The sequence below is a fragment of the Rhinoraja longicauda genome, chromosome 41 (assembly GCF_053455715.1).
Source record: "Rhinoraja longicauda isolate Sanriku21f chromosome 41, sRhiLon1.1, whole genome shotgun sequence".
Taxonomy (NCBI): Eukaryota; Metazoa; Chordata; class Chondrichthyes; order Rajiformes; family Arhynchobatidae; genus Rhinoraja; species Rhinoraja longicauda.
In genome coordinates this window covers 9,731,554-9,759,161 of record NC_135993.1, presented here as the reverse complement: position 1 = coordinate 9,759,161, position 27,608 = coordinate 9,731,554, and the positions used below count along the sequence as shown (strand labels likewise).

The 27,608-nt window shown below is 39.5% G+C and overlaps 1 protein-coding gene across 1 annotated transcript in view; it reads left to right on the top strand.

The window, feature by feature from the left end:
• Positions 1–382: 382 nt before the first annotated feature.
• Positions 383–27,608, top strand: part of zc3h4 (zinc finger CCCH-type containing 4) — a 32,236-nt gene continuing 5,010 nt past the window's right edge. The window contains 11 exon segments of the mRNA XM_078431069.1: positions 383–403; positions 405–526; positions 7,640–7,871; positions 10,074–10,184; positions 13,459–13,855; positions 16,824–17,341; positions 18,368–18,481; positions 20,188–20,299; positions 21,726–21,835; positions 23,739–24,082; positions 26,474–26,817. Coding sequence (XP_078287195.1) covers positions 383–403; positions 405–526; positions 7,640–7,871; positions 10,074–10,184; positions 13,459–13,855; positions 16,824–17,341; positions 18,368–18,481; positions 20,188–20,299; positions 21,726–21,835; positions 23,739–24,082; positions 26,474–26,817 — 2,425 coding nt within the window.

The following is a 27,608-nucleotide window of genomic DNA, read 5'->3' as shown; positions in this document are numbered from 1 at the left end:
GCATTCCAGTGTTGTCATTAGGATTTCAATAAAATATGATGGTGGACATGTAATAATTCAATCCACATCCACTTGAAACAAAAATGTACAGTCTACTTTTAGATTTCACCCTTCCAGTTTCAAACTCTTCTTTTGGGGGTGAATACACAAAAAAATGCAATTCAAGCAAGATAATTTGCAATGAACAGACAACAATCATTGGCACAACAATGAAATGACTTGAGGCTATTTTCAATTATATGCAGTTCTTTATTATACCACTGTTGACAACACTAAAAACTCAAGGTGCAAAGGGATTTGTTGCAGGATGAACTCAAATGCACTTTAGATAATATAATCAGAATTAAAGATCATTCATAGACAAGTGCTGCCTTTATTATAAATGCCCATAAACAAAAACAGTTATTTTTTATCAATATCCTGGAGTAAATCAGCAAACTCTAGGGTATTGGCAAAATTATTTACATGTCCTGAAACAGGTGTCATCAAAGGGATTTGATTTAAAAAGTAGACTCCATTTTCTGGGGTAAGTACAAACACAAAGATCTGAATAAGTTTATTCATGTACAGTTAGTTAATTCTATTTTTAACAAGGAAAAAAATATATACTGTTAACATGATCTTTGTTTGTGCCAAAATATGGTATGTTCTGGTAATCCTTGAAAGTTATTATAGATTGAGTAACAATGAACTTGTTCGATAGAAATGTAGCACAAGTGAAATTTAGGATTTGTGATTAACACTGGAATCTCACCAGTTTTTTGTGAGAATGCAAATTTGCAAAGCAAAAGACTTATGTTGAGAACAACTAGCAATGTGTTTTGAAAAATTTAAGATCACCTTGTAAAAGAGTGAAAAAGATGTAGTTCATGTTTGCAAATCACCATCGTGTAAATCTGTTAAATTCTTGCATTTTGTTTAGGCAGAGAACAGTATAAGTTGAGCAGAATTTGATTGAGACCATATATATATATATATATATAAATATTATCTGTGTTTAAATTTATTTTGTTCTGGAAGATAGTTCATCAGTGCAGTAAGAAAAAGTTCTACTTGCCTTCTCTCAACTTTTTGTTGTTCAAATAAGTAATGAGCAGTTCCCAATAATTTATCGGATTAATAACTCGGTTTTGTCAACAGATCAGTGGTCCTTCAGACTGGATCAATAGAAACATAGAAAATAGGTGCAGGAGTAGGCCATTCGGCCCTTCGAGCCAGCACCACCATTCAATATGATCATAGCTGATCATCCAAAATTAGTACCCCGTTCTGGCTTTTTCCCCCATATCCCTTGATTCCGTCAGCCCTAAGAGCTAAATCTAACTCTCTCTTTAAAATATCCAGTGAATCGGCCTCTACTGCCTTCTGTGGCAGAGAATTCCACAGATTCACAACTCTCTGTGTGAAAAAGTTTTTCCTCATCTCAGTCCTAAATGGCCTCCCCCTTATCGTATCAAGTATGCTGTGCAAACATAATGTAAAAATCGCGAAATAATTTGAAAGATGTTTAATTTTTATTTTACCATTTTTGACAGTACATCCATTGTACTATTACATTTAATGATCTAACAACACTATTTCTCCCGTAATTCATTTGGTAAAGATATCATACAGATGGAGAAGGCCCCAGTGCTGAAACAGCTACACTCAGATAGCATGACAACAGGGTTTCAGTAAAAACATAAAATCAGGCAGAGCTGAAGCCCAGAATAATTACTGGAAATTCATCTGTATTTAATCATCAGGAGAGAAGATTTGATTTAACTGCGTGCAGTATGGAACAGGTTGCCAACAATCACACATGGATAGTGCCCTGCATGAGAACACTCAGTGCTCTATTGCATCATGAATAAATGTTTCAATGTGAAGGGGGTGGGGAGCTATATCTTAACGATCACAATCTAATCCTGAAGACGAGGCATTTTATTTCTTATGATGCCTTTATTCTCGGCAGATCATGCTCTGAGTGGTTTTCTTTCATGAAGAGTCCTTTTTTATTAAAAACATGTTGTAAGCTGGACCAGAATAGATTGTTAAATGCTTTGGCTAAACTCAATGCTTTACTAATGTGTTTGAGTGTTTAATTGAAAATTTACTCTAAGACTTTAGGCATTAAGTTTTTATCATTGGTGGTTGCTTGCGTAGTAATTGCAGTTACCTTTTGATAATCAGAATACCACTAATGTACCCTTAATAAAATTGGCTGGGATGTGTTTTTTATATTCAGCAAATTCATACAAGTGTCTTTAAGAATATTTATTTTTGCCATTAAATGAACATTTCAAATTCCAAAACATCACCCATTCCTTCTCTCCAGAGATGCTGCCTGTCCCACTGAGTTACTCCAGCACATTGTGTCCATCAAGGGTTTCTATTATGTTGAATACATAATAACGAATTTAAATTCTGTGGATCATTTAAACTATTGGTTTGCATTTCCAAATTAAATGAATGCGTGGATTGGGGCTGCTTCACTTTGAAGTTACCATTACTCTTGAGACAGATAGTAGCAATCTAGAATGTTTAAATTTGTTCTATACCTAAAACGCTAAAAGTATCACCAATCTGTTTTTGCATTTGTGCCACTGACCCACCATGCAGATATTTGTAAATCTTTACTTTTAATTTGAGGGAAGATGTTTCATACAGCCCTCAAACTTATGTTTTATTTATTTCCTCAAGTTTAACGTTTTCTATTTTATATGTAAATACACCTCTTCTGGAGTCCTGACATGTGAATGTAATTACAAAGTTTATTTGAACAGAAAGGGAAATTAGTACAGTGCATCATGTTCCCATGACTTGTTAGTGTATATTTAACCCTTCATATAACATCTCTTCTCTAGAAAGACAAGAAAATCATCAAGTGTTCCATTTGTGTTCTGACAGACTTTGTAATTGCTGTCTATCTGGCAATTGTTTACATGTCTGTTGTGCTTCTGCAAGTAAGAATTTAATTGTTCTGTTTCAGGACATATTACAATAAAACTCTCTTGACTTGACTCTTGAATTGTCAAATGTGCAAAACATGATTTTTTAATTTCCTACTTTTATATCCAAGTTTTGAGTTTGCTCAGAATCTTCTTAACACTTAACTGAGAATAAAAGGACTTTGCAATGGGAACTTTAGTTCTAGTATTGCCATATTAGAATATCAGAAATTTGAACCTAAAATCAAGATTCCTGATATTCATGTTGGCTGATGTCCAAGTCATGTAACTATTGAAGCTGTAATTTGTATAAACGATGAACAGTACCACTGAAAACTCAGCGATGACTTATTTTAGTATTGTGGTGAAATATAGTTAAACACACAGATCAAGAGTTAAGAATATTTAAAAGTCATATGTACAGACAATGGAACAATGAAATTCTTACTTGCAGCAACATAACAGGCCTGTAAACACAATACTCATTGATAATATATAATAACCTAAAAATAGTAAGTTAATATAATCAATATGCTCATGCAAAAAATACCACGTCCTTAGTGCAGCCAAAGGCAGTTCAGAGAAGTTTATATTCCATTTCACTAAAGCATACTTCGAGAAAAAAGAGACACTGTGCCAAAGGGAGAGACATTGGAACTGGCAACCAGAAGCTTAGTCAGGCTTCAAAGCAGCATCAGGAGGGAGACATGGAAACATTTCAGGAGAGAACTCCAGAGGTTAGAGCATTGATGGCTGAAGTTACACATGTTGAGGTAAAGAAGTGGACACCTATGAGAGGGCAAAGCTGATTTATGTGGAGATCTCAAGGGGTTATGAGACATTTAACCTTGTAGTGTTCAGACTCAATTTTGGTAGGCTGTGATAATCGCTTTGGTATAATTGCTTTGAATGTGCACATTTTGGTTGTTGCACTGAGCAATAAAAGCCCGAGGACGTCAGGTTTCTACTGTGGTTTTACGCTGATCTTAGCTGTAGTTAGAGAGGGAACAGATTAGCCAGGGTTTCCTCTCCTGAATGGAAAATGTTGTGAAATGGACTGACCCATGTTACCACAAATTACTGACATGTACAGTTTATACTTGTGTAAATAATGATCATTCGGTTCAATATTGGAGAGTAGCTGGGCACATGTGGAACTCTGCCAGTACAAGTCAGCATTTACAGATGTGGAGGAAATTACTCCATGAAACCTTTGGTTTTTAAATTCTTAAATTAAATAGATTATATGTAAATAGTTTAATAGTTCTTAAAAATATTATGAATTAAATTCTCATCTGTAGATTTAATAATAGATTCGTGTTGATGTGAAAGTTTTCATGAATGTGGGCAATGCACATAGTAAGTAAGTACCCTTTGGGGATGAATAAAGTAGAAATATAGAATCATAGAAAATAGGTGCAGGAGTAGGCCATTCGGTCCTTCGAGCCAGCATCGCCATTCAATATGATCATGGCTGATCATCCAAAATCAATACAGAAACAGCATCACATTCACATTCTAACTCCAAAAATAGATAAAATCTTGTATAATGATTGACTCAACTTGGTCAATGGGAGAGAAGCTTGGTCTGATTGGAAAAACATGTAGGCCAGATGTGGTGTAAATCTGCAAGTATTATTTCCATAACACAATCAGTAAGAATAGCCATTGTAGGCAGATTTTAATTGCTTGAACAGGTGCAAAGGGATCAAGTGACAAGTATAAATCAAGGTAATTAATTGTACTTGTTATTGCATATATGGATGTTGCAAGACAAATGACATTCTGATGTCTCCTCTTTTAATGCATTGGGTTCTGTTAAGGAGTTCAACAGGTTCCAATGAGGCACAATAGCTGATAGAGAGGGAGGACAATGCTGGCAACCCATTTTCACTAATTGTCCACGTGGCTACTCTTCCCAAAGTGCTTTCTGTTAATCAGGAGCAATTACATGTGTGAGTGGTGTGTTTTTTCCAACTCAGTTATGCTTGTTATAACATTCTAATTATACTTGGAAAACTCGGGATTATAACTAAGCTTTTACTTGTGTATGGTTTTTTAAAATATCTGGCTCACCTGGGGATTTTATTATAATTTGTAACAAATTATTTTAAGGTTATTTGTTTATTCAGCATATTTTGTCGATGCAATGTGAATTGAAACTTGGGGGGTGGGAGGCACATTGGTGCATCAAATGGTGATGTTGCCTTCCAGCTCCATCGGCCTGGGTTCAATCCTGACCTTGATGCTGTCCACGTGGAGTTTGCATGTTCTCCCTGTGACCACCTGGTTGGTTCAGTTGGCTCCATATGCCAACGATACACTGGTCAGTTAGTCAACTTTCTGCTATGACCCTGGTGGAAGTGGTTGGCACAAGAAAGGTGTGGGGAGTTGAATAAGATGCAGGTGGAGAAAAATGGGATTCAAAAGATGAGTGTTGATGCTCAGTATGGAGATAATAGGCCAAAGGGGCTGTTTATGTTCTGTACCTATGATCCTAATCATTCCATCCAAAAAAATATATAATGAACTTGCTGGTTCACTTTTGAACCCCGACATTAAAAGCCATTAATTCCGGGAAAAAATCTTCAATCATGTTTGCTTTTAAGAGCAGAAAAGAGATGCTTTTGTAGTTCATTATTTAATTTCCAGAATTCAATCATGTTACCACTTTAATTTGTTCACTGAAATGTAATTACATTACCAGTCAGGAATATCAAATCAGCATTTGAGTTGTTAGATTTTCTCCCACCTAAAGTTACTAATTCATACTGGAATCCAATCTTTGGATTGGATTCATCAAAAACCTGATGAGTTTTCTTCAGAGTGTGTGAACCAAGATTTGTGATGTTAGCAGTTTAGTTGACCTTGGTCCTTATATAAACAAAAATCACAATTTGCACATGGTAGTCTTTATGGTTGAATTCCAGACCTGTTCTCCTTCCATTTATGGAGACTGAAGTTAATTTAAATATTTCAACCTTAACTTTGCTGAGATGATTTACCTTAAGACAACCAGATGCCAAAACCTGAAACGTCACTTGTCCATTCCTTCCCCGTATGCTGCCTGACTAGCTGAGTTCCTCCAGCACTGTGTTATGGTCGTTTCCAGTCTCTTGTGTCTTCATATGAGTCGGTCGAGGAGCTTATTTTAGTGGGGTTATCAAATTACCTCCATGCTGCAAACCAATTGGCTAATTTTCAATCTTCAGCTAAACTCATTCACTTCAGCCAGGAAATAGCACCCTACAATTGACCTCTGTTTTCATGAAGCTTGGGTTCAGGATCAGCATCTAAGTGAAGCTATAGTTGAGACATAAAATATCCGTAAAGTATATCATGCACAAATCATGCAGTCAGGTTTACAGGCTCAAATTGAATCAAATGCATTTCCACGTGCAGAAAAGTTAATTGGAAGTATCTTTCAATGAATGAAAAACAAAGAAAACTGCACACACTGTAAATCTGAAATTAGAACAGAAAATGGTAGAAACACTCAGCTGGTCAGGAGATGCCTGTGGAAAGTTGAACAACATTAACCTTTCTAATTTGAGACCCTTCATGAGAAATTAAAATTACATTTAAATTAATGGAAGCAAACAATGAGAAAAGGATAAGTGTTCTCTTTTGCCCCAAAGGTATACTGGCAGGCTTGAAAGAGCACAGCTTTTTCACAGAAAAAGAGGACTTAAAATGAGGCCATTCCTGGGGAATTTATTTTTCATAGTTAATGTGCCCCTTCCCAACATGCTCAGCAGCAATTACATTTCCTAGACTCTCTTTAGTGAGTACCTTTGTAGGTAAAGTATCTAATAAAGATACTTTAAGATACTAAGAGAGCATATTGACTGGTTCCATCACGGCCTGGTTCAGCAACTCAAACACCCAGGATCAGAAGGAGATTACCAAACAGTCCATCATGGGTAGTGACCTCCCCACCAGGGAAAGGATCTATAGAAGGTGCTGTTATAAAAGCAGCTATCATCATCATCAAGGACCCACACCACCTTGGCCATGCTCTCATTTCACTCCTAATGGATAGAAGGTATAGAAGTCTGAAAACCATGACCTCCAGGTCCAGAATAGGTTCTTCCAAACAAATATCTGGTCATTGAACACTACAAACACCAATTAAACTGAGGACTTAAGGTTTTTAATTTGTTTTTGCACTAATATTGACGGTATTTTTATTTATTGAACTTTTTTTCTTTATTATGTTATCTACTGAGCACTGTGTTTACAGACCTGTAATGCTGCTGTAAGACTGTAAGTAAGAGTTTCATTGTTCCATTTTGATACATATATAACAAATTCTTGACTCTTTTGACTATCTGAAGTTTCCAGGGTCTTGTAGAACCCAAACCCAAGAGGTCAGCATCACTGTGAAAACATAGTTTATTTGAAAAAGGGGAATTATTTTGTTTCAAATAAAATATAATCCTCAATTTATTTTCAAACTCTATTAGGAGGTTACTGAATGTGACGGAGTTAGGCTCTTGTTAGAATTCACGTCACCTATCCATGTTTTCCAGGGATGCTGCTTGACCTGCTGAGTTACTTTGTCTTTTTTTTATAAACCAACATCTGTCGTTGCTAGTTTCTACATCACAAAATCTAATTCAGTTGTTGTATGGTTTTTGTTTGATTCAGAGTTTAGATTCCCCGCATCATTTTTTTATACTAACATCTATTCATGTTTTATATTCTAGAGAAGAAGGAGAACTGGAGGAAGGAGAATTGCAAGATGATGGTGAGGAAGTGGAGGTTCAGGAGGAATCCCAAGAGAAAATCAAGAAAGAAAAATCGGAAAAACAAGAACGGGATCATGAAGATGACGAGAAAGATAAGGACAAAAGCCATCGTAGGTTGAAGAGAAAAAGGAAGAAAGAAAGAGAAAAGGAAAAGAAAAGATCAAAAAAGAAAAGAAAATCAAAGCATAAGGTACTCATTCGTAAAGCTAAGTAAAATCTCTGGATTTCCACAATATGGGTTCTTTAAAGATACATAACGTGTTCCAACTAAACAAGTTTCTTATTAAATTGTGAATTTAAATTGTGAATACATGTAATCATTTTGGAGTATAAATCTCCCACTCCAATATTTTTACAAATTAATGTGTAGGAAGGAACTGCAGATGAATAAGAAGGAACTGCAGATGCTGGTTTAAACCAAAGATAGAGACAAAAAGCTGGAGTAACTCAGCGGGACAGGCAACATCTCTGGGGAGAAGGAATGGGTGACGATTCATGTTGAGACCCTTCTTCAGACTGGTTAGGCATAAGGGAAACGAGAGATATAGACGGTGATGTGGAGAGACAAAGAACAATAAATGAAAGCTAAGCAAAAAAGTAACAATGATAAAGGAAACAGTCCATTGATAGCTGTTTGTAGGGTGAAAATGAGAAGCTAGTGTAACTTGGGTGGGGGTGGGATAGAGAGACAGACAATGCCGGGGCTACCTGAAGTGAGGGAAATCAATATTCTTGCCACTGGGCTGTAAGCTGCCCAAGCAAAATATGAGATGCTGTTCCTCCAATTTGCATTTAGCCTTACTCTGACAATGGAGGAGACCTAAAACAGAAAGGTCTGTGAAGGAATAGGAAGGAGAATTAAAGTGTTTGGCAACCGGGAGATCAGGTTGGTTCAGGCGGGCTGAGCGAAGGTGTTCCACAAAACGATCGCCCAGTCTGCGTTTGGTCTTGCCGATGTATAAGAGTCCATATCTTGAACAACGGATACAGTAGATGAGGCATAACGACAGGGTTGCATCTTCTGCAGTTGCAGGGGAAGGTACCTGGGGAGGGATGGTTTGGGTGGGAAGGGATGAGTTAACCAGGGAGTTGCGGAGAGAACGGTCTCTGCAGAAAGGGGTGGAGGTGGGAAAATATGGCTCGTGGTGGAATCCCGTTGGAGGTAGCGGTAATTTCGGAGGATTATGTGTTGTATGCGATGGCTGATGGGGTGGAAGGTAAGGACCAGGGGGACTCTGTCTCTGTTGCGACTGGGGGAGGGGGAGCAAGGGCGGAGCTGTGGGGTACTGAGGAGACACGAGTGAGGGCCTCATCTATGATGGGAGAGGGGAACCCCCATTCCCTAAAGAATGAGGACATCTCGGATATCCTAGTAGGGGATAGAATCTTTGCAGGAAGCAGGGTGGGAAGAAGTGGAGTCGAGATGGTTGTGAGAATCAGCGGGGTTTGTAATAGACGGCAGTCAATGGTCTACTTCCTGTGATGGAGACGGTGAGATCAAGAAAAGGAGGGAGGTGTCAAAGATGGTCCAAGTAAATTTGAGTCCAGGATGAAAATTGGTGGTGAAGTTGATGAAGTCCATGAGTTCTGCATGGGTGCAGGAGGTAGCACCGATGCATCAATATAACGGAGATAGAGTTCAGGGATAGGGCCAGTGTACGCCTGGAACAGGGATTGTTCAACGCACCCTACAAAGAGGCAGGCATAGCTGGGGCCCATGTGGGTGCCCATAGCTATGTCTTGGACTTGGAGGAAGTTGGAGGAAGTTTATTTTCTGGTTATATCAAAATATATTTGGACTCCCATACCAACATGCTCACAGGGAGAATGTACAAACTCCACTCAGACAATGGTCAGTCCTGGGTCAATAAGACCGCAGCGTTACTAGCTGGAGTTCGTGCCACCAATTCAAGTACTGCCAATGGCCTTTGCTGCAAGAGGATTGGTGCAGAAACAAGGATGTCTTGATTAGCCGTGGGATCCCCCTTAAGGAGGTTTGTGTGTAGTTTTGGTCTTATTATTTAATGATAGATGTTTTTGCCATCAAGGAAGTGCGGACATAGTTTACTAGATTGACTAGGCTTGGGCTGATAAATGAGGGGAGTTTGGATTTAACTAACATTCAAAATGTTGCTACTCTCTATTATCTTGTAAATACATGTTACCATAACAATATCTTCAGTCTGAAGAAGGGTCTCGACCCGAAACGTCACCCATTCCCTCTCTCCTAGATGCTGCCTGACCTGCTGAGTTACTCCAGCATTTTGTGTTACCATAACAATTGGAGGTTAACCAACTATTTGTCAAGTCACTATGTTATAAATGGTGGAAATTTTAGTTGTGTCTGTCCTTGATGTATTTTCGCTTTTTTCTACCTCAATTGTCTTTTCAGCGACATGTGTCTTCTAGTGATGATTATTCCGATTATAGTGATGATTCCGACTACAGTCCTGGAGAGAAGGGATACCGGAAATATCGAGAATACAGTCCACCATATTTGCAGGTATTGCATATAAAATATTATTGCAATTATAAATTGTTGAATTTTATATTGCTACCCTTGAAGCATTTTATTTGCATGGTAGCATAGGTGTAGAAACTAATCCATTCTTTGACTTCATTGAGCAGGAGTTGAGTTGCAAAGAAGGGGATTATGTCCGTGTTCACTGTCATTCCACGTTGAAACTGGCATCAGCTACATACGCATGTAGTTGGAAATCTCTAAGTTTCTGTCATTGATTCGAAGCTTGGTGTCTGCTTTTTTTGCAATCTTTTCTGCCAGAATCAAATTGAATCAGTCAATTGACAAAGAAAAGGTATTTCATGAAATATTTTTGTTGCAAGATACCCTGAAAATCTGATGCTGATGGGGTGTGAGTTTTTAATGGTGTACCCAGCCACATTGCTGCTTTGTAATCTCTCTTCCCTTTTTTATACATGGACTGTAATTCTCATGAAAGATATTTCAAAATATAATCAGTTTTTAAATATTATATTTCAATTTAGTTGTTCTTTCATTTCTACCTTGATCGCATACTTAACATTTTGTAAAATGTTCAAGTCAATTAACTTTCATCCTTTCTGGTTTGCTGCCTGAGGATTATTCTATGTGATTGGCTGGTGGTTATTTTGATGAGATCATAACTGCTGAACTATAGAGATCCTGTTGAATTGACATCTGGCAGCAATTGATGTAGAAAAAGAAACAAAGTCCACGTCACAGAGATAAATAGATTTTTTGGGGCAGCTTTCTTCAAAGTCAGCAAAATGTGCAGCTGCTTTGTCGCCCAATGTAGATTCTGTCTTTTGTATTTGTGTTTTTCATAAACTCAGTGTCCTAAAATGCTTTGTAGGTAACTAAATGCTTTTTGCAGTGTAGACATTATAGTTGCACTGTACAGGAAATATAGTATCCAATTTCTGTCCAACAAGGTCAGCTACATGATAATCGCCATTTGACCTATTTTTTTGTAATCTTAGTAGAAAGATGAAGACCACAAGGAAAACTCTCCAACTCCTCTTGTTATATTGTTACTAGATAGTTTATGTTTACCAAAGAGAGCAGATAGGTTTAACATTTCACCTGAAAGATTGTGCTTCCAATAATGAAACACTTCAGCCCCTGTCCCACTCAATTTTTTAGGCGACAAGGCTGTCGCCACACGGTCGCTGGGGTGTCGCCTGTACGGTCGTGAGTCGTCTCCAAAGAATCGTAGCATTTTTCTGGTCGCCGCTGGATTTTGAAATGTTAAAAAAAATTAGCCGACTGTTGGATTGACGCCAATGATCGTAGCTTGAAGTCTCCTGACGTAGCTCCTGTCGTAGGTTGTTGCCAGGTGACGTAGGTTGTTACCGGTGCTGACTTTGGTGAATTCCATTGGTTACTACCTATGCCAATCTTCGTCAACCGGTGACAGGTACCAGCGTCAAAATCGGAGGCCAAAATGACGTGAATTGTCTTCAGTTGTCTTCAGTTGTCGCCGACAGGGTCATAGCTTGTTGCAGGTGGGTGTAGGTTGACTTCAGTTGTCGTAGGTTGTCGTCTGCGTGGTCGTTGGTTGTCGTAGGTGGACGTCCTAAGTCACAACGATTGGTTGTCGGTAGCCGGTTGTCGGTAGCTTGACGTCGACTAGGTGGTAGGTTGTTGTAGCTTGTCGTAGACATTGTCGTAGGGGGGGTCCAGTCGCTGTTTTTTTGGCGACCTGCTACGACTATGACAGTCGCCGGCAGTCACCTAAAAAAACGCCTAAGTGGGACAGGCCCTTTCCTCAAAGATAGCTTGGGTTCGAATCCACAGCAAATCAGAGACTAGGGAGCTTGTAGCTGTGTGGCAAAGTGGAAGAAATATTTGTTTGCATCTTCATGTCCTTTCATTGTTGAAGCCCAGTTGAATTTTACCAGGACTATTCAATTCCAGACCTCATAGCATTGATCCAAACATGGACCAAAGAGCTAAATTAAAGGGATGTGTGAGAATGACTAATTTAATTGTAAAGGACTGGCCAGAAACTCGGCTGAACCAGCTGCCTAAATATTGTGGATATGAGGGCAAGTCAGAGACTGGGCTATCATGCAACTTTCTTGATCAGTACGGGTGTCATGGGGAGAAGGCAGGAAAATGGGGTTAGGAAGAAGAGATAGATCAGCCATGAATGAATGGCATAGACCGAATGGCCTAATTCTGCTCCTATCACTTATGATCTTATGAACAAGTGGTTCATTTGTGAAACTCCAAGTCTTTCTACCTTATACAAGGCACAAGTCTGGTATGTGATGAAAAGCGCTTAATTTGCTTTGAAAAATTCAGCTCCAACAATGCTTGAAGCTCAACATCATCCAAGACAAAGCAGTCGCCTTAACTGGCACCTCACCAATCACCTTAAACATTCATTCCCTTCATCTCTGATGCGCAAAAGCCTAATCCAACAGCATGTCACAAAGCTGGAAACGTTTTCCAGCAAGGACAGTGAGCAACAGATACATGGGAATGAACCCCACCTGCAATTTCTGCTGCAGGTTGGACAGTTTCTGCTCTAAGTTGGACCTATCCTGATATGGAAGTAGATCAGGGTCCTTTATTGCTTGATCTAAATCCTGCAACCTCCTGCCTAGCAGCACTATGGGAATACTTTCACCAGAAGGGCTACAGTGGTTCAAGGAGGTGGCTTACCACCATATTCTCAATGGCAGTTCAGAATGGGTAATAAGTATGGTCTAGTCAGTCAAGCCCAGATCCTGAAAAGGAAAGATAGATAAACTCTGTGTGATATCAGGTAGCTTCTTGACTACAAGAGTGCAGACTGAGTAGAATTTTATGCAGAAAGTTGAAAAGAGCATCACTGTGAAATACATCAGCAGAACTGTTAGGAAGGTGCACCCTATTTGCAGGATTAATAAATGAAGAGTCAAAATTGAAAGAGTAGTGTCCAACATTTTTTAGTGTGCAGGATAGAAGCATCATATTTGCTGCCATTTTTGCTTCTGTATAAGTTTCATGATTGTGCTCAAGATTGCTTAACCTCTAAGCAATGTTAACTCTATGCCCTTGAGCATTGACCATACTCTGTCACTGTTGCTTTGACTTAAGCAGGGTCAGGTTATTTTGCTTTTGAGTATTGGTGTCAATGTATGTGCACCCTCTGTGGGACCGAAAACTAACATACCAGTCCATTGTGCAATTGTTAGGTCATTTTAATGTTTTGGTAATTGAACACTTCTACTGATTTTTTTCCTTCAGACCTTCAATTAATTACCTGTCTTTTGTTTATGCACCATAGCCATCTTATCCCCCATCTTCAGGGGCTCCTTTGACAAAGAAGACACATATGAAGCCAGAGAAGATGAGTTACAATACGTATGAGGAGTATGAAGATGATCAGTATGTCGACTATGAGGGGGTGGAGGAGGAGGAAGTACCAGATGAGGAAGAAGAAGGATATGATGATTTTGCCAAAGAATTAAGCAAGTACAGGAAAGCAAAAGAAGCTTCTCAGCAGCAGCAGCAACAACAGCAGCAGCAACAACAGCAGCAGCAGCAGCAACAACAACAACAGCAGCAACAGCAGCAGCAGCAACAACAGCAGCAACAACAACAACAACAGCAGCAACAACAACAACAGCAGCAGCAACAACAACCCCACATGCCTATGGGACACCGGGGGTGTGGAACATCGGGTATATATCTGATAGAAAGATGAATCAGTATTTTTTCCTCTTTGTCTTTTAAATCTTCTATGGAATTGACATATTACGATATTTTATCAAACTGACACCATTCTTGATTGATTAATCGATTAATTATGAATCCACTGAGAAATCAGTTTCTATTAGAAGCCACTGATTAGACAAATATCTGACTAGATATAGTCAAATATATCAGGCGTCCCATGTAAAATTAGTTGTTTTATAATACTTTTCCTTAGCTCAGGAATGCTGAGATGATCAGCATGTCATTTGTGGCATGTCCCTGGTTCCTTTCATGCCTATCTCTAACTTTATCCTGTTCAGCAATCTTCCAAGATTTCTAAGTCCTTTCAGTTAAACAGCATACTGGCCATTTACCTTGATGTGAATGCAGTATTTGCAGATCAGTAGTCAGTTGGAATAGCTGACTTTAGCATCAGCTATCTAGATATTACATTTTTAGGAAATTCTACATTTAAACTTTTGCCTTTGTTCTCCTTTGAAACTTACATCTGCTGTTATTTATGGGGTCCTGTGCTACATATCTTTGGATAATTCACTAAGAAACAAGGTGGTATGTGAACACAAGCTACTGTTCATTGAAACTTCAACAGCAAATAATTCCCTGGATTTTGTTGGGTTTTCGTGGCTGTCCTGCTTGCATTTATGCAGCATGTTTGCCCTAGTAATTACTTGCACGTTGCAGAATACCCATTGAATGAGGAATTGGCTGGTTGCGCTGTCGGCAAGTTCCCTATTGAACTTGGTAACTTGGAAGACTATGGGACAGTAGGAGTGCAGCATGATTCATCATATCATATCATATCATATCATATCATATATATACAGCCGGAAACAGGCCTTTTCGGCCCTCCAAGTCCGTGCCGCCCAGTGATCCCCGTACATTAACACTATCCTACACCCACTAGGGACAATTTTTACATTTACCCAGCCAATTAACCTACATACCTGTACGTCTTTGGAGTGTGGGAGGAAACCGAAGATCTCGGAGAAAACCCACGCAGGTCACGGGGAGAACGTACAAACTCCTTACAGTGCAGCACCCGTAGTCAGGATCGAACCTGAGTCGACGGCGCTGCATTCGCTGTAAAGCAGCAACTCTACCGCTGCGCTACCGTGCCGCCCTATGGTATCTATGGTAGTGAATCCACTCTTGGATTTTGTGCCAGTTTAGACAGAATCTGCAAGCCCATTAATTTGTCTGGTTGGTTGGAAAAGAGATTGGCTGGAAAAGAAAAGGTAGACACAACAAGCTGGAGTAACTCTGCGGGACAGGCAGCATCTCTGGAGAGAAGGTTTGGGTGAAGTTACAGGTCGAGACCCTTCTTCAGACTGGTTAGGGGTAAGGGAAACGAGAGATATAGACGGTGATGTGGAGAGATAAAGAACAATGAATGAGTTCCCTAAAGAATGAGGACATCTTGGATGTTCTTGTATAGAACACCTCATCTTGGGTGCAGATGCAGCGTAGACAGAGGAATTGCGAGTAGGGGATAGAGTCTTTGCAGGAAGCAGGTTGGGAAGAAGTGTAGTCGAGATAATTATGGGAGTCATTGGGTTTGTAATAGACGTCAGTCAATAGTCTATTTCTTGTGATGGAGACTGTGAGATCAAGAAAGGGGAGGGAGGTGTCGAAGATGGTCCAAGTAAATTAGAATGCAGGATGAAAATTGGTGGTGAGGTTGATGAAGTCCATGATTTCTGCATGGGTGCAGGAGGTAGCACCGATGCAATCATCAACGTAACAGAGATAGAGTTTGGGGATCGGGCCATTGTTCGCCTGGAACAGGGATTGTTCAACGTACCCTACAAAGAGGCAGGCATAGCTGGGGCCCATGCGGATGCCAATAGCTCCGCCTTGGACTTGGAGGAAGTGGGAGGAATCAAAGGAGAAGTTGTTGAGGGTGAGGACCAGCTCCGCTAGGCGGAGTAGAATGTTAGTAGAGGAAAAATGGATGGTTCTGCAGTCAAGGAAGAAACGTAGGGCTATAAAGCCTTCCTGGTGGGGGATGGAGGTGCAGAGTGACTGACCATCCATAGTAAAGATGAGGGAGCAGGGGCTTGGAAAGCAGAAGTCATTAAAGAGACGAGAGGCATGTGAGGGATCTTGGACATAGGGCAGGAGAGATTGGACCGGGGGGGATCGAATGGAGTCGAGGTCCGTGGAAATCATTTCCATGAGACAGGAGCAGGCAGAAACAATGGGTCTGCCAGGGCAGTTGTGTTTGTGGATTTTGGGAAGAAGGTAAAACGGGGCTGTGGGGCTGGGAAACAATAAAGTTGGAGGCTGTGGAAGGCAGACGGCCAGAGTGATGATATAAGGTAAGTTACTTCTTAATTATTTGTGTTTGATTTAATACTTTTTTTTTCAAAAGTGATATTCCCAAGCATTGAAGAAACTTGTAGCAGAGCTAGAGGTGTGACTTTGTTATCTGTCAAATGTTTCCAGAGGAGTTTCATGTGTGAGTGTCTCTGACTTGCCCGCATATCTCAATTAAATTATTTAAACGGGTATTGTGGGTGATTGCTGCCAGGTTTGCTTTTATTTTTTAAATTGTTTTTATATGGCTAATTGTGCCAGCCAATTACATTGCCAAATTTATTAAGTTGTGTAAAGATTACAAAATATTTAGCATTATAGTACAACAAAATCCATAGCATTTGTAAAATAAGAATAGATTCATTCTCCTCACTGGCATTCTGATTTGAAAGTTATGGATAAAGGTTATATATTATGAATGAAAGTTATGGATAAAGGTTATATATTATGGATGAAGGTTATGTATTATTTTGTAGACTTTTCTTGGCAGCAACTCCCACCCATTTGGTGTTTTTTTTTGTAATTCATCTGCTCATTGCATTTGAAATCATTGCTATTGTGATTTCACATTGTCTATTCTAACTTTTTTTTGTGTCTCTTAAACTCTTCTGACTGCAGGTCCTGGTAGAGGCGGCAGCAGAGGTCGCGGTATCCGAGGAAGAGGTGTCCGAGGAAGGGCCAGAGGACGGGGTGGAAGAGGAGGCAGAGGGGGAGTTCATGGTCAGGGCCATGGGGCAGGGCATGAACCTCCAGAGCATGGACCTCAAGAGCATGGACCTGGGCCTGTCCATGGGCCACCAGGGCATGGACCAGGGCCAGGCCATGGTCCCCCAGGTCATGGGCATGGACCACCAGAACATGGACCTCCTCAAGGTCATGGACCTGCTCCAGGCCACGGATCCGGGCCAGGTCATGGACCCCCTCCATGTCACAGTTCTGGACCAGGGCAAGGGCATCCAGGTCAGGGTTCGGGACACAGGCCTAATCCAGGTCACGGGCCACCAGGCCATGGGCACGGAGCAGGATATGGCCCTCCTTGTCATGGGCCAGGGCCATTACACGGACCACCAGGACATGGGCACATGATGGATCCTGGAGATGATTGTGACCATGATTTTTATGAAGAAGAAATGCCAGTAGGTGACATGAAGTGTTAATTTTTTTTGATTATTGAAATAATGTTTGACATGTCTTTGTAGGAAAAATAAATATGTAATAGGATCTGGAGAGTAGTTGATAGGATTATGATGAGGATAAAATGAAATTTGTATATTTGGCGTCAAGAGTTGGTCAATAGTTGGTGTGGACTATGGGTCAAAGAGCTCATTGTGACTTTGAGTGGTTACCCTCAAAGTTGGATGAGTATTTGTTCCTAAATTCTACCAAAATATATTTGTTAAAGTAAAAAAATCCTGAAGAAAGATTGCACTGCAATAATACTTTGTACCATCCTACTGTTTTGCATTCATAATTGTATTTACTGTTGTATATATCATTATCATGAGTACAGTATATTTTATGAGCTTTATCATGCGAACAAAGAATTTCATTGCACCCTGGTGTATTTAACAATCAACTAATCCAAATCTATATCATGTCCTTGGTTTGAAATAATCTTGCATGTATGGTCTACGTGACCATATGGTTAAGAGTTCACTTTGCCGTTTGCATTTCAGTTATTTTGTTGAACTTGTATTCCCATTCAATAAATGCCTCCTGCAGTTGTAGAACTTCTTAAAGTGTAGTAGTCCTACTACTACTACGTTGGACCGACAGTTTGTATTCGGGCCTCTGGAGTGGCTCTCAAACTCACAAACCTACAGTTTCATTGCTATCATTGGAGCTCTGGCTGATGCATGCAACACATTAGTGGATTTATATCTACATATACTGAATTTTAAATCTCACCAAAGATTACCCATAGTCTGAGAATGAGATGTTAACTCCTCAAAAGAACTTACTCTTCCCCTCTGAACTTCTGTAACTGCTTGTAAAGTGTAACTCATTTTTGAACAGGGTTTCTGTATCTGTTTTTTTATAATACATTAAAATTGCATCTCTAATTTATGCATACCTAATTTTGATCTAAACATGCTAATTAATGCAATTGAAATGATTACCACCTTTACTCCATCTCAGACAGCTTTTTAATGTTTTGTTAGTGTCGTGATGATAGAATGCATATGAGGAACATGCATGATCATGGACATCAGCCTTGCGGAGATAAGAAAGGAAAAGTACTTTGCAAGTTCTTTGTGGAGGGCAGATGTTCAAAGGTGAGAAGTCTTGCGTCTTACTAAATTGGTCTTTATTACTAAATTACTTATTGGTCTTACTAAAATGAATAATTTTCTCATTTGGATTGCTATGTCTTTCTATTTTGATTCGTGACATTCAATTATTGCTCTTAAAAATTAGATATTGAGTAAATATTTGCATTTTAGGCATATGGTTGGATTTATGTTATCAATTTATGTTATGTTATCAATTTGCATTCATTTTCTTGGAAACTCATTATTTTAACTGCTACACTTAGTCAACAGATTTTTTTGTTTGCATCACATATTCTTGCATTATACCATTTTTTAGTTGGCTGAGGCTACAGGTTAATAATTTCCGGTGTTCTGTTTTGCTATCACTATTTATTAGTGCTTGCACTTAACTTGTATATTCTCATTTTATTGATCACTGACGTCTAGATGTGTAAAAATCTGGTAAGACCACAATATTAATCTGTAACAATCACAACAATACCCACCCCAAAGACCTGCTTAGATGTTTCAATTTTATATTTGTTCTGATAAATAAATTGTCATTGTAAGGTTTTACAATGTCGCCCTTGCGCTTGCTGAAAAAATATGGTGTTCCAGATTCCAATAACGTGCATGGACACAGTAAAGGCCTTCCTCTGGGTCCGAACATCCGACTTGGGGATATCCCGATATATGAGTAAGGTCCCAAGACATTCTAAAATTGAGAAATCTGATATAGGGCGGAACTAGTTTCCTCTCTCTCCACTTTTAGTAATTGTTTTTATCAGTCTTGCATGCTTTTAATGCCATTCGTCGCTATACTATGGAGGTACGTTTATTATATTGAAGATTTATATAGTGTGTGTTGTGTATTTTCTCCATACGAACATAATCAGTTTTCAGATCCAAATCAGAACCTGGTCATGGTTGTTTGTGAACACATAATTGAATTTGCTAATAAGTAACAGAATAATAAAAATACAGGCAGCAATGGATGACTTGGAATGTGCAGTGTTATTTTGGTTGCAATTCATTATGGAAACCAAAAGTTGATGTTTCAGCCTAAAGCATCTAATAGTTACAGAGAATAGTTTGTTTTGAAATACTGAAAACTGGAAAAACTCCCCCAAACTGAAGTTAAAAAAATTAATATGAAATAATCCAAGCTATTGATGTTATACGCAAACGTCTTCCAAAATGTTAAGCACAACAGTGAATAGCTTTCCCTATCTTCATGGACTGTGCAGTGAAGAATGAAGTTAATGGGCATAAATATATTTATTTTACTGCGAAGTCTAGAATTGGCCCTGCAGCTTGCTTACTTAATCTTTTAATCTGTGTAGGAAAATAACTGCAGATACTGGTACAAATCGAAGGTATCACCAAATGCTGGAGTAACTCAGCAGGTCAGGCAGCAACTAGGAGCGAAGGAATGGGTGACTTTTCGGGTTGAGACCCTTCTTCAGACTGAAGAAGGATCTCGACCCGAAGCGTCACCCTTTCCTTCTCTCCTAGATGCTGCCTGACCTGCTGAGTTACTCCAGCATTTTGTGAAAATCTTTTAATCTAATTTTTTGAAATCAATCTTAATAGTATGATAGATTTTCATGTTCCTTCCCTGTCTGGTCTCAGTTGATTCATAAATATTCATTACATTGCTTAAAAAAAAAATATGGTTTTGGCACATTTGAAAATGGTGAAGGTGTTTCATTTTATTCTTCTTTCTGCAGGGGGATCAATGCAACTTCAGTCATGATTTGGGACCACCAAGAAAGCGAGAACTCTGCAGATTTTACTACAATGGTTTTTGCGCTAAAGCAGAAAATTGTTTGTACATGCACAATATCTTTTTCCGCTACTGAACTGCCAGTATGATTCCTTCCAATTCTTATTCAAGACAATCTTTATAAACATAACCCTTTTCTCATGGTCTTCCAGCAAAAGGCCAATACCTTCAGTGCATTGTCAAGTAAAATTTAAGAATTAGTTTGATATTACTTCTTGCACACTTGTTTAAAGGAAACACATTCTGAATCATTCTGTCCTGAGAAACAAACATCTTTAGCCTTCTAAATATTATGTAGATTTATCTATTACTTCTTGCACACTTGTTTAAAGGAAACACATTCTGAATCATTCTGTCCTGAGAAACAAACATCTTTAGCCTTCTAAATATTCTGTAGATCTATCTATTACTTCTTGCACACTTGTTTAAAGGAAACACACTCTGAATCATTCTGTCCTGAGAAACAAACATTTTTAGCCTTCTAAATATTCTGTAGATCTATCTGTAACTTGCTGAGTAGAATTGCACACCATAGTCTACCTGTGGTTTAACTAATGCTATATATATTTTCCAGCATGACCACCCTGCTCATATTGTGTAGGAAAGAACTGCAGATGTTGGTTTAAATCAAAGGTAGACACAAAATGCTGGAGTAACTCAGCAGAACAGGCAGCATCTCTGGAGAGAAGGAATGGGTGACATTTCGGGTCGAGACCCTCCTTCAGACAGAAATGCTGCCTGTCCCGCTGAATTACTCCAGCATTTTGTATCTACCTCCCTGCTCATATTTCTGTGTCTCATTCAATAACAAATGTCTGCCTTTTGCTTGCTATTTTCAGGGACATGTCAATACACTAGTTCCTTTTACAGTTCTCAGCATGCAAATATTTATTTGGCTTGAACATAAGAAGCATATTTCCACTGGTCTTCCCAATCAAGTCTGAAAACAGGAAAACAGTTTCTTGAACTTGCTGCATAAATGGGAGCTTTCTTGTCTTATTTTGATGATTCTTGTACTTCTCTCTAAAAATTTGTGATGCCATTCCTGCAGGTGGATGCTACTGAACCTGTAAAACTCTCTTTTAAGCTGCAGTTTCATATTGAGTCGCCACACTAAATTCGGGTTACAATCGTTGCTGAACAAACAGACTACATTTCTCAACAGAGAAAAAAATAATTATTGGTTCATTGGGGTATTTCTTTGGCGCATCAAGTTGGTGCTGGATCTCAATCCAATCCCATATCCCCACTTATTTTCCTGTAACATATTTACTCTTAGTTTACAGTTGCCAATTAGCTGAATGACAAGTATGTCTTTGGGATGTGAAAGGAAATGGGGAGGATGTGTAGATTGCATACAGTAGAGGTCAGGATGAAACTCAAGCTGCTTGAGGGAGTGTTTGGTAAATGTTTGGTTTCACTTGTTTTATTGGAAAGATCTGTTGTCTTATTATGAATATTATTGCCCTTAACATTTCGTACATGAATTTCCTTGTAAGTTCTATCATACGACTGGAAATTGTTACCAGGGAGATGATTGCAAGTTTTCCCATAGACATCTAACCGATGAAACCCGAGAGCTACTGGATAAGGTACAGGAAATCCAGGATTTTATATCCCATTTTTCTCTTGTCGTTCTGAGTTCCAGTTCCAGTGGGGGCTCGCTACATGTAAATATCTTGTTTAATTGATCATTTTCAATTGTGGGTGTAGACTTTGCCTACAGATTATTTTATTGCATGATGGATAACAAATCAGGGGTCTGAAAGTACATCTGAGCACATATGTCTGCTTCAATTGTCTGCATAGAATCACATTAAAACAGGTGATCATTACTCTTCCTTAACCCAAGCAATATCTGGTAGCCTAGAGATCCATAAATGAAATTGTTTGCTCTGCATTGATTGATCAATCAATTGATGTTTCCTCGATCAATCTGAGACGATATCAGTATATTAAGAGCAAAATGGTAACTATGGAGCGAAGAGTCTATTTAAGGATCAATGTAGTCTCCATATGTGAGCCCGGCCTTAAATACCAACACCGGAACCGCCCCCCCCTGGCTGGCGCCTCCCACACCAAGACACCGCCCCCTAGAGCCGATGGTTCGCTGTGCCCTGGGGTTGCCATCAGGTGTCACCACAGGCTTAAATTAATGCTTCTCTTTGTATTTACCTTTGTATTACTATCCAGGAGAAATTCATGGAAGCAGGAAAATTAAGGGAAGGAAAAGTGATTCCTGAAACATTATTATAAAAGAAGATATGTTTTCAGTTTTGAGGCACATATAGGTGGATATTCCCCAGGTCCTGACCTAGTGTAGGACGCTATCGGAAGCAGTGCAAGATATTACTGGGGCATTAGCAGACATTTTTGTTAGCCACAAATGAGGTATGGGAAGACTGGAGAGTAGCTTTTATTTAGGAAGAACTGCAAGGACAAACCAGGCAACAACAGGCCGATGAGCCTAACATCAGTGATGGGAATTATACTGAGGGGATTCTGCGAAACAGGATCTACCTCCATTTGCAAAAAAAACATCGACTGATTCGAGATAGTCAGCATTGCTTTGTGCAAGGAAATCATGTCTTGCAAATTCAAGTGAGTTTTTTTTTTTAAAAGGTGGCCAATAAGGTTGATGAGGGCAGGGCAGTAGATGACATCTATGTGGACTTTAGGAATTTTTTTGACAAGCATGGTCGACTGCTCATGGCAGGATCTAGAGTGAACTAGCCAATTGGATACAAAATTGGTGGAAGGAGTCAGAGAGTGTTAGTGGAGGATTGTTTTTCAAATCGAAGGCTATAATCAGTGCTGTGCCAAATAAATCAGGGCCATTGTTTGTCAATTTAAGTAAATTTGAGAATGGCACCAAAATTGGTGGTGTGATAAACAGTTAATGTTTTTTAAGGTTACAACAGGATCTAAATCAATTTGGACCCAAATCGATTCGGTGAATGTGCAGAGGAATGACAAATGGATTTTAAGTAAGACAAGTGTAAATTGATGCATTTTGTTAAGTTAAGCAAGACCAGGATATACACTGTGAATGGCAGGGCACTGGGGAGTGCCGTAGAAGAGTAGAAGAAGGTAGAAATTTCCTGAAATTGAGAAACTTGTTCTGGATATATTAGTAGAATATAGCACAGTAAAGTATCCTGTTCTGCATTGAGTTACCATCTGTCACATTAGGCAAGTTATGAAGCTGAATAATTTTGACAGAAGCTGTTTATAGAGATAGATGGATTGGCAAACGGAGGCTACAGATTTTAAGTGTTCACAAACAAAACCAGTAGCAAGCTTTAGAATAGTTTGAAATCAAGAAAGCATTGTCTAAAATGGAGCTTGAAATAATTACTTGGAGTTAGAAAAGTTAAAAGGTAGCGAAGGAGCAGTAAGTCGCTGACTTTATAGGACTTTTAAAAGTTCTGCACTGTTTTATTCTATAATTCTTTGAACTGATAATTAAACTGTCGATTTAATCTTTTCTAACAGATGTTAGCCAGTGAGGCGGAAGCTGGTGCAGAAGATGAAAAGGAAGTGGAAGAACTAAAGAAGCAAGGAATCATGCCCTTACCGAAACCCCCACCCGGAGTGGGGTTATTGCCCACACCTCCTCGACCTCCAATGCCACCTTCAAATCTTCCTAATGCTCCTCGCCCTCCAATGATGGGACCAATGCCTCCAGGTCCTCCACCTGGTCCCCCACCACCATGCCCTCCACCTCCAGGCCCCCCACCACCTGGACCTCCATGTTTACCTGGTCAAAAGAAGATCCCCTCTCTCTTTGAGATTGTTGTTCAGCCCACCCCACACCTAGCGCATAAAATGGGAATGAAGTAAGCACTCTGATTAATTAATTTTTATTTTGAATTGTTTATATAGTTAAACTCTTTTCAAAGTGATCTTTGATAGTCAACCATTTTGTGTGATGGGATTGTTAACAGTTCTGTCACCCATAACATATGCCTCTATATAATTAAGTAGTAGGGAAAATGCTGGAGTATTTCATGACGCATGTGATAACAAAACCCTTAAAGTCATATCAGTGGGATGAAACAAAATCCAGAGAATTACGAAAAATAAATTGCTTGCCAAATTTACTGGAGATTTGAAGATGTGACTGGCAGAATAGCAAAGGGGATAAACAGTGGGTGTGGTGTAGTTGGATTTTCAGATCTTTCATTAGATCCAACCTGAGTGGTTAGGGTGCATGATTAAAGCACATGAAATTTGGAATAATGTGCCGGCAGGGGTTGAAAACTGATGGACAGAGCGGGAATAAATGGGCTATTTTCATTATGGCAGCTGTGATGTATCACAGGGATCGACACTTGACCCCAGCTATTAATCACAATAAAGAATTTTAAGATGCAAAGATGAAAGATAATGTGGATATATGAAGTTTACCACATTGGCAGGAAAATCAGAATGATGATTACTTAAATGGTGACGGATTGGGAAATGTTTATCAGAAAGGGATCTGGGTGTCCTGTTGCACTAGTCACATGCAGGTACAAGCAGTTAAGAAGGCAACCGGTAGCATTGGTAGCAAGAAGGTTTGATAACAAGAGACAGGATGCTTTGCTGAGACCACACATGGCTATTGTATTCATATTGGTAATTCATACTTAAAATATGATATACTTGCCATGGACTGTGCACAATGATAGATTGCTTCCTGGGATGCCGGTTGTGTATAAAGAGAGATTAGGTCAACAAAATCCATATTCACCAGAGATCAAAATATACAAAATTCTGACAGATCTTGAGTGGGTGGATGTATGGTTGAGGAGTCATAGACTCGGGCACTGAAGATATTTAGAACGGGGGTGAGGAAACATTTCTTCACTCGGAGGATTTTAAACTGGTGGAATTTATTTTATCCCGTACAGCACTAGAAACCAAGTTGCTCAAAATATTTGAATAAGATATCAACCGATACCTAAGCACAAAAGGCATCAAAGTACATGGGGAGAGTGTGGTCATATGGTAATAAGACAGAAAACCTAGCTGTTGTCGTATTGAATGGCAAAGCACACTCAAAGAACTGAGCACACTCAAAGAACTGGCCTGCTCCTGTTAATCCATTTTCTAATTCTTTGGTCAAAGTACATTGGCTGTAATTAGACAACTGGTTGTTCCCAAGAAAGAGATTAAAAATTGTGGCTGAAATGTTGGGTTGAGCTCAATTAAAAGAGAGACTGCAAACTTATGGAGACCTCGGAGGGCATTTCCTTATGTTTTTTAATGGTGTAGTTTGTAGACTGTTTGTAGTTAGTATCATATGAAATATTATAAATTTTAAATGATACTATAGGCTTATCAATTATACTTTAAAAAAAATTGGTGTAGCTTTGCCAGAGTCATCATGTATCTGTCCACTGCAAATGGCTCGATTGCAATCAGTATTGTCTTTCCGCTGACTGGTTAGCACGCAACCAAAGCTTTGCCTCGGTACACGTGACAATAAACTGAACTGTCACCTATTTTAGAGAACACTAGACCAAGTGGACCCGTTGGGCCCAAACCTCTCCTGCATTGGTGCAGCACCCTCTCCTCCTCCCTGCCCTCTCCCCCCCTACCCTGTCTCCCTCCTCCCTCCCTCCCCCCGTTCCCCTCTTCCCCTCCCCCCCCTCCCCACTCCATCCCCCTTATCCTCCCCTCTCCCTCCCTCCCCCCTCCCTCCCTAGGAGAAAGATTTAAACATTAAAATGTGAATAACTTTAAAAATATAACACCGATTTCAGTGAAACTTCTTCCATTAGCACCAAACGGACGACGGTGAGTAAGGTGGGCCTAAAATTGTTGCGCTATCGTGTACCGTTTTGGCTGTAGTTCAGGAACAATCAAACAAGAGTTTTAGTATATAGATTATAAGTTTGAGATTCGTGAATAAGTTTTGTTTTAAACAGAAGATTTTGTGAAATCGATTCTCCCAATATCTAGAGTGAGAGCACAGGAGCTTTTATTTTGTTTTGCTGAAGTTTATAACATCTCCTGAGACCTACCATGTTGTGGCTTTCCTCTCCATGGTCGCTCCACTGTGATACCAATGAAACTGTCTTCAAATAAAATAAATACATGTTAGATTGTGATGAATTCACACAATCCAATGCAACTATGATTTGTTTTGAATCAGAAGTAATGCTAATGTTCCTAAATTTTGTTTGAGTAGTTTGAAAACCAAGCATGTGTTTGAGAATAAATTCAATTGTTCTTTTTCCAAGTAGGCCACGGTTCCCACCACCGTCTCCTAGGTTCCCAGGGCCTCCGGGACCTCCTGGACCATCAGGGCCTCCCATAGGTCCAGGACCTGGGCCTGGTATGGGACCTGGACCAGGTCCCATGCCAGGCCCAATGCCTGGACCCATGCCAGGCCCTGGCCCAGAAGAGATCCCAGGAGGGCCTGGAATGAACCCAGGACCACAAGTAGGACCGGGCCCTCCAGTACCACCATTCATGCAAGGAGACCCAGGAATGATGCCACCTATTCCATCTGCACCCAATTTCTATGACGGCTATTATCAACAGCAGGGAATGCCAATGGACCCTGGTCCAAATGGAGAAGAAGGTAAAACATAAGCAATATACATACCTTTGCCCATTCACCACCACACACTGCATTGAATTCTTGCAAGTGTCCTTTCCCATAAAAATCTAAAATCGAAACATGCAAATAGAAAATGTTCCAAAAATCTTAAAAGTACAAGTTTATCACAGATTATCAACCACTTCAGAGCAATTTATTCTGTTTTCAGCAGGAGTAGTATTTGTCCATTCAGGAAACAAACAAAGATTTAATTCAGTAAATTAATATGATGAAGGCTACTTTAAACATTTTCAGACAGCCTAAATAAGTAAACATCACCAAGCTTTTTAGAATACGGTCACTGGATGGCTGGTACGTTGAAGAAAACCATTGACTAATGGTTTTCTAGTGGTCAGCACGGGCTATGGCACTACATGCAAATTGTTGTCCATTTACATCATAAACATGTACAGTACTTACAGTTTTAGAGGAACATCTTCCACCTATCATGGAACAGTGACGGGTTTCCTTACACATTGAGCTATTTTATTCTCCTTGAGTGTGATTATTCCCAGTTTGTATGAAGTTAGTGGATGTGTCTGTGCTGGATTATCAGAACTCAGTTCAATCTCTGCAAACATTTCTCATTTTGGAATATGGCAATGGTCAGAGAGAGCTGTTTCTTTAAAACAAATGTCAACAGTCTTTCAGACAAGAGTCAAATCTTGCAGGAGAGAGAATACTGTAAATCTTCATATCTCAGTTATCAATTGGGTATCATGCACTGGTTCTGTAATCTCACCCAGACTATCGCTGGATGTAGACCATTGTAG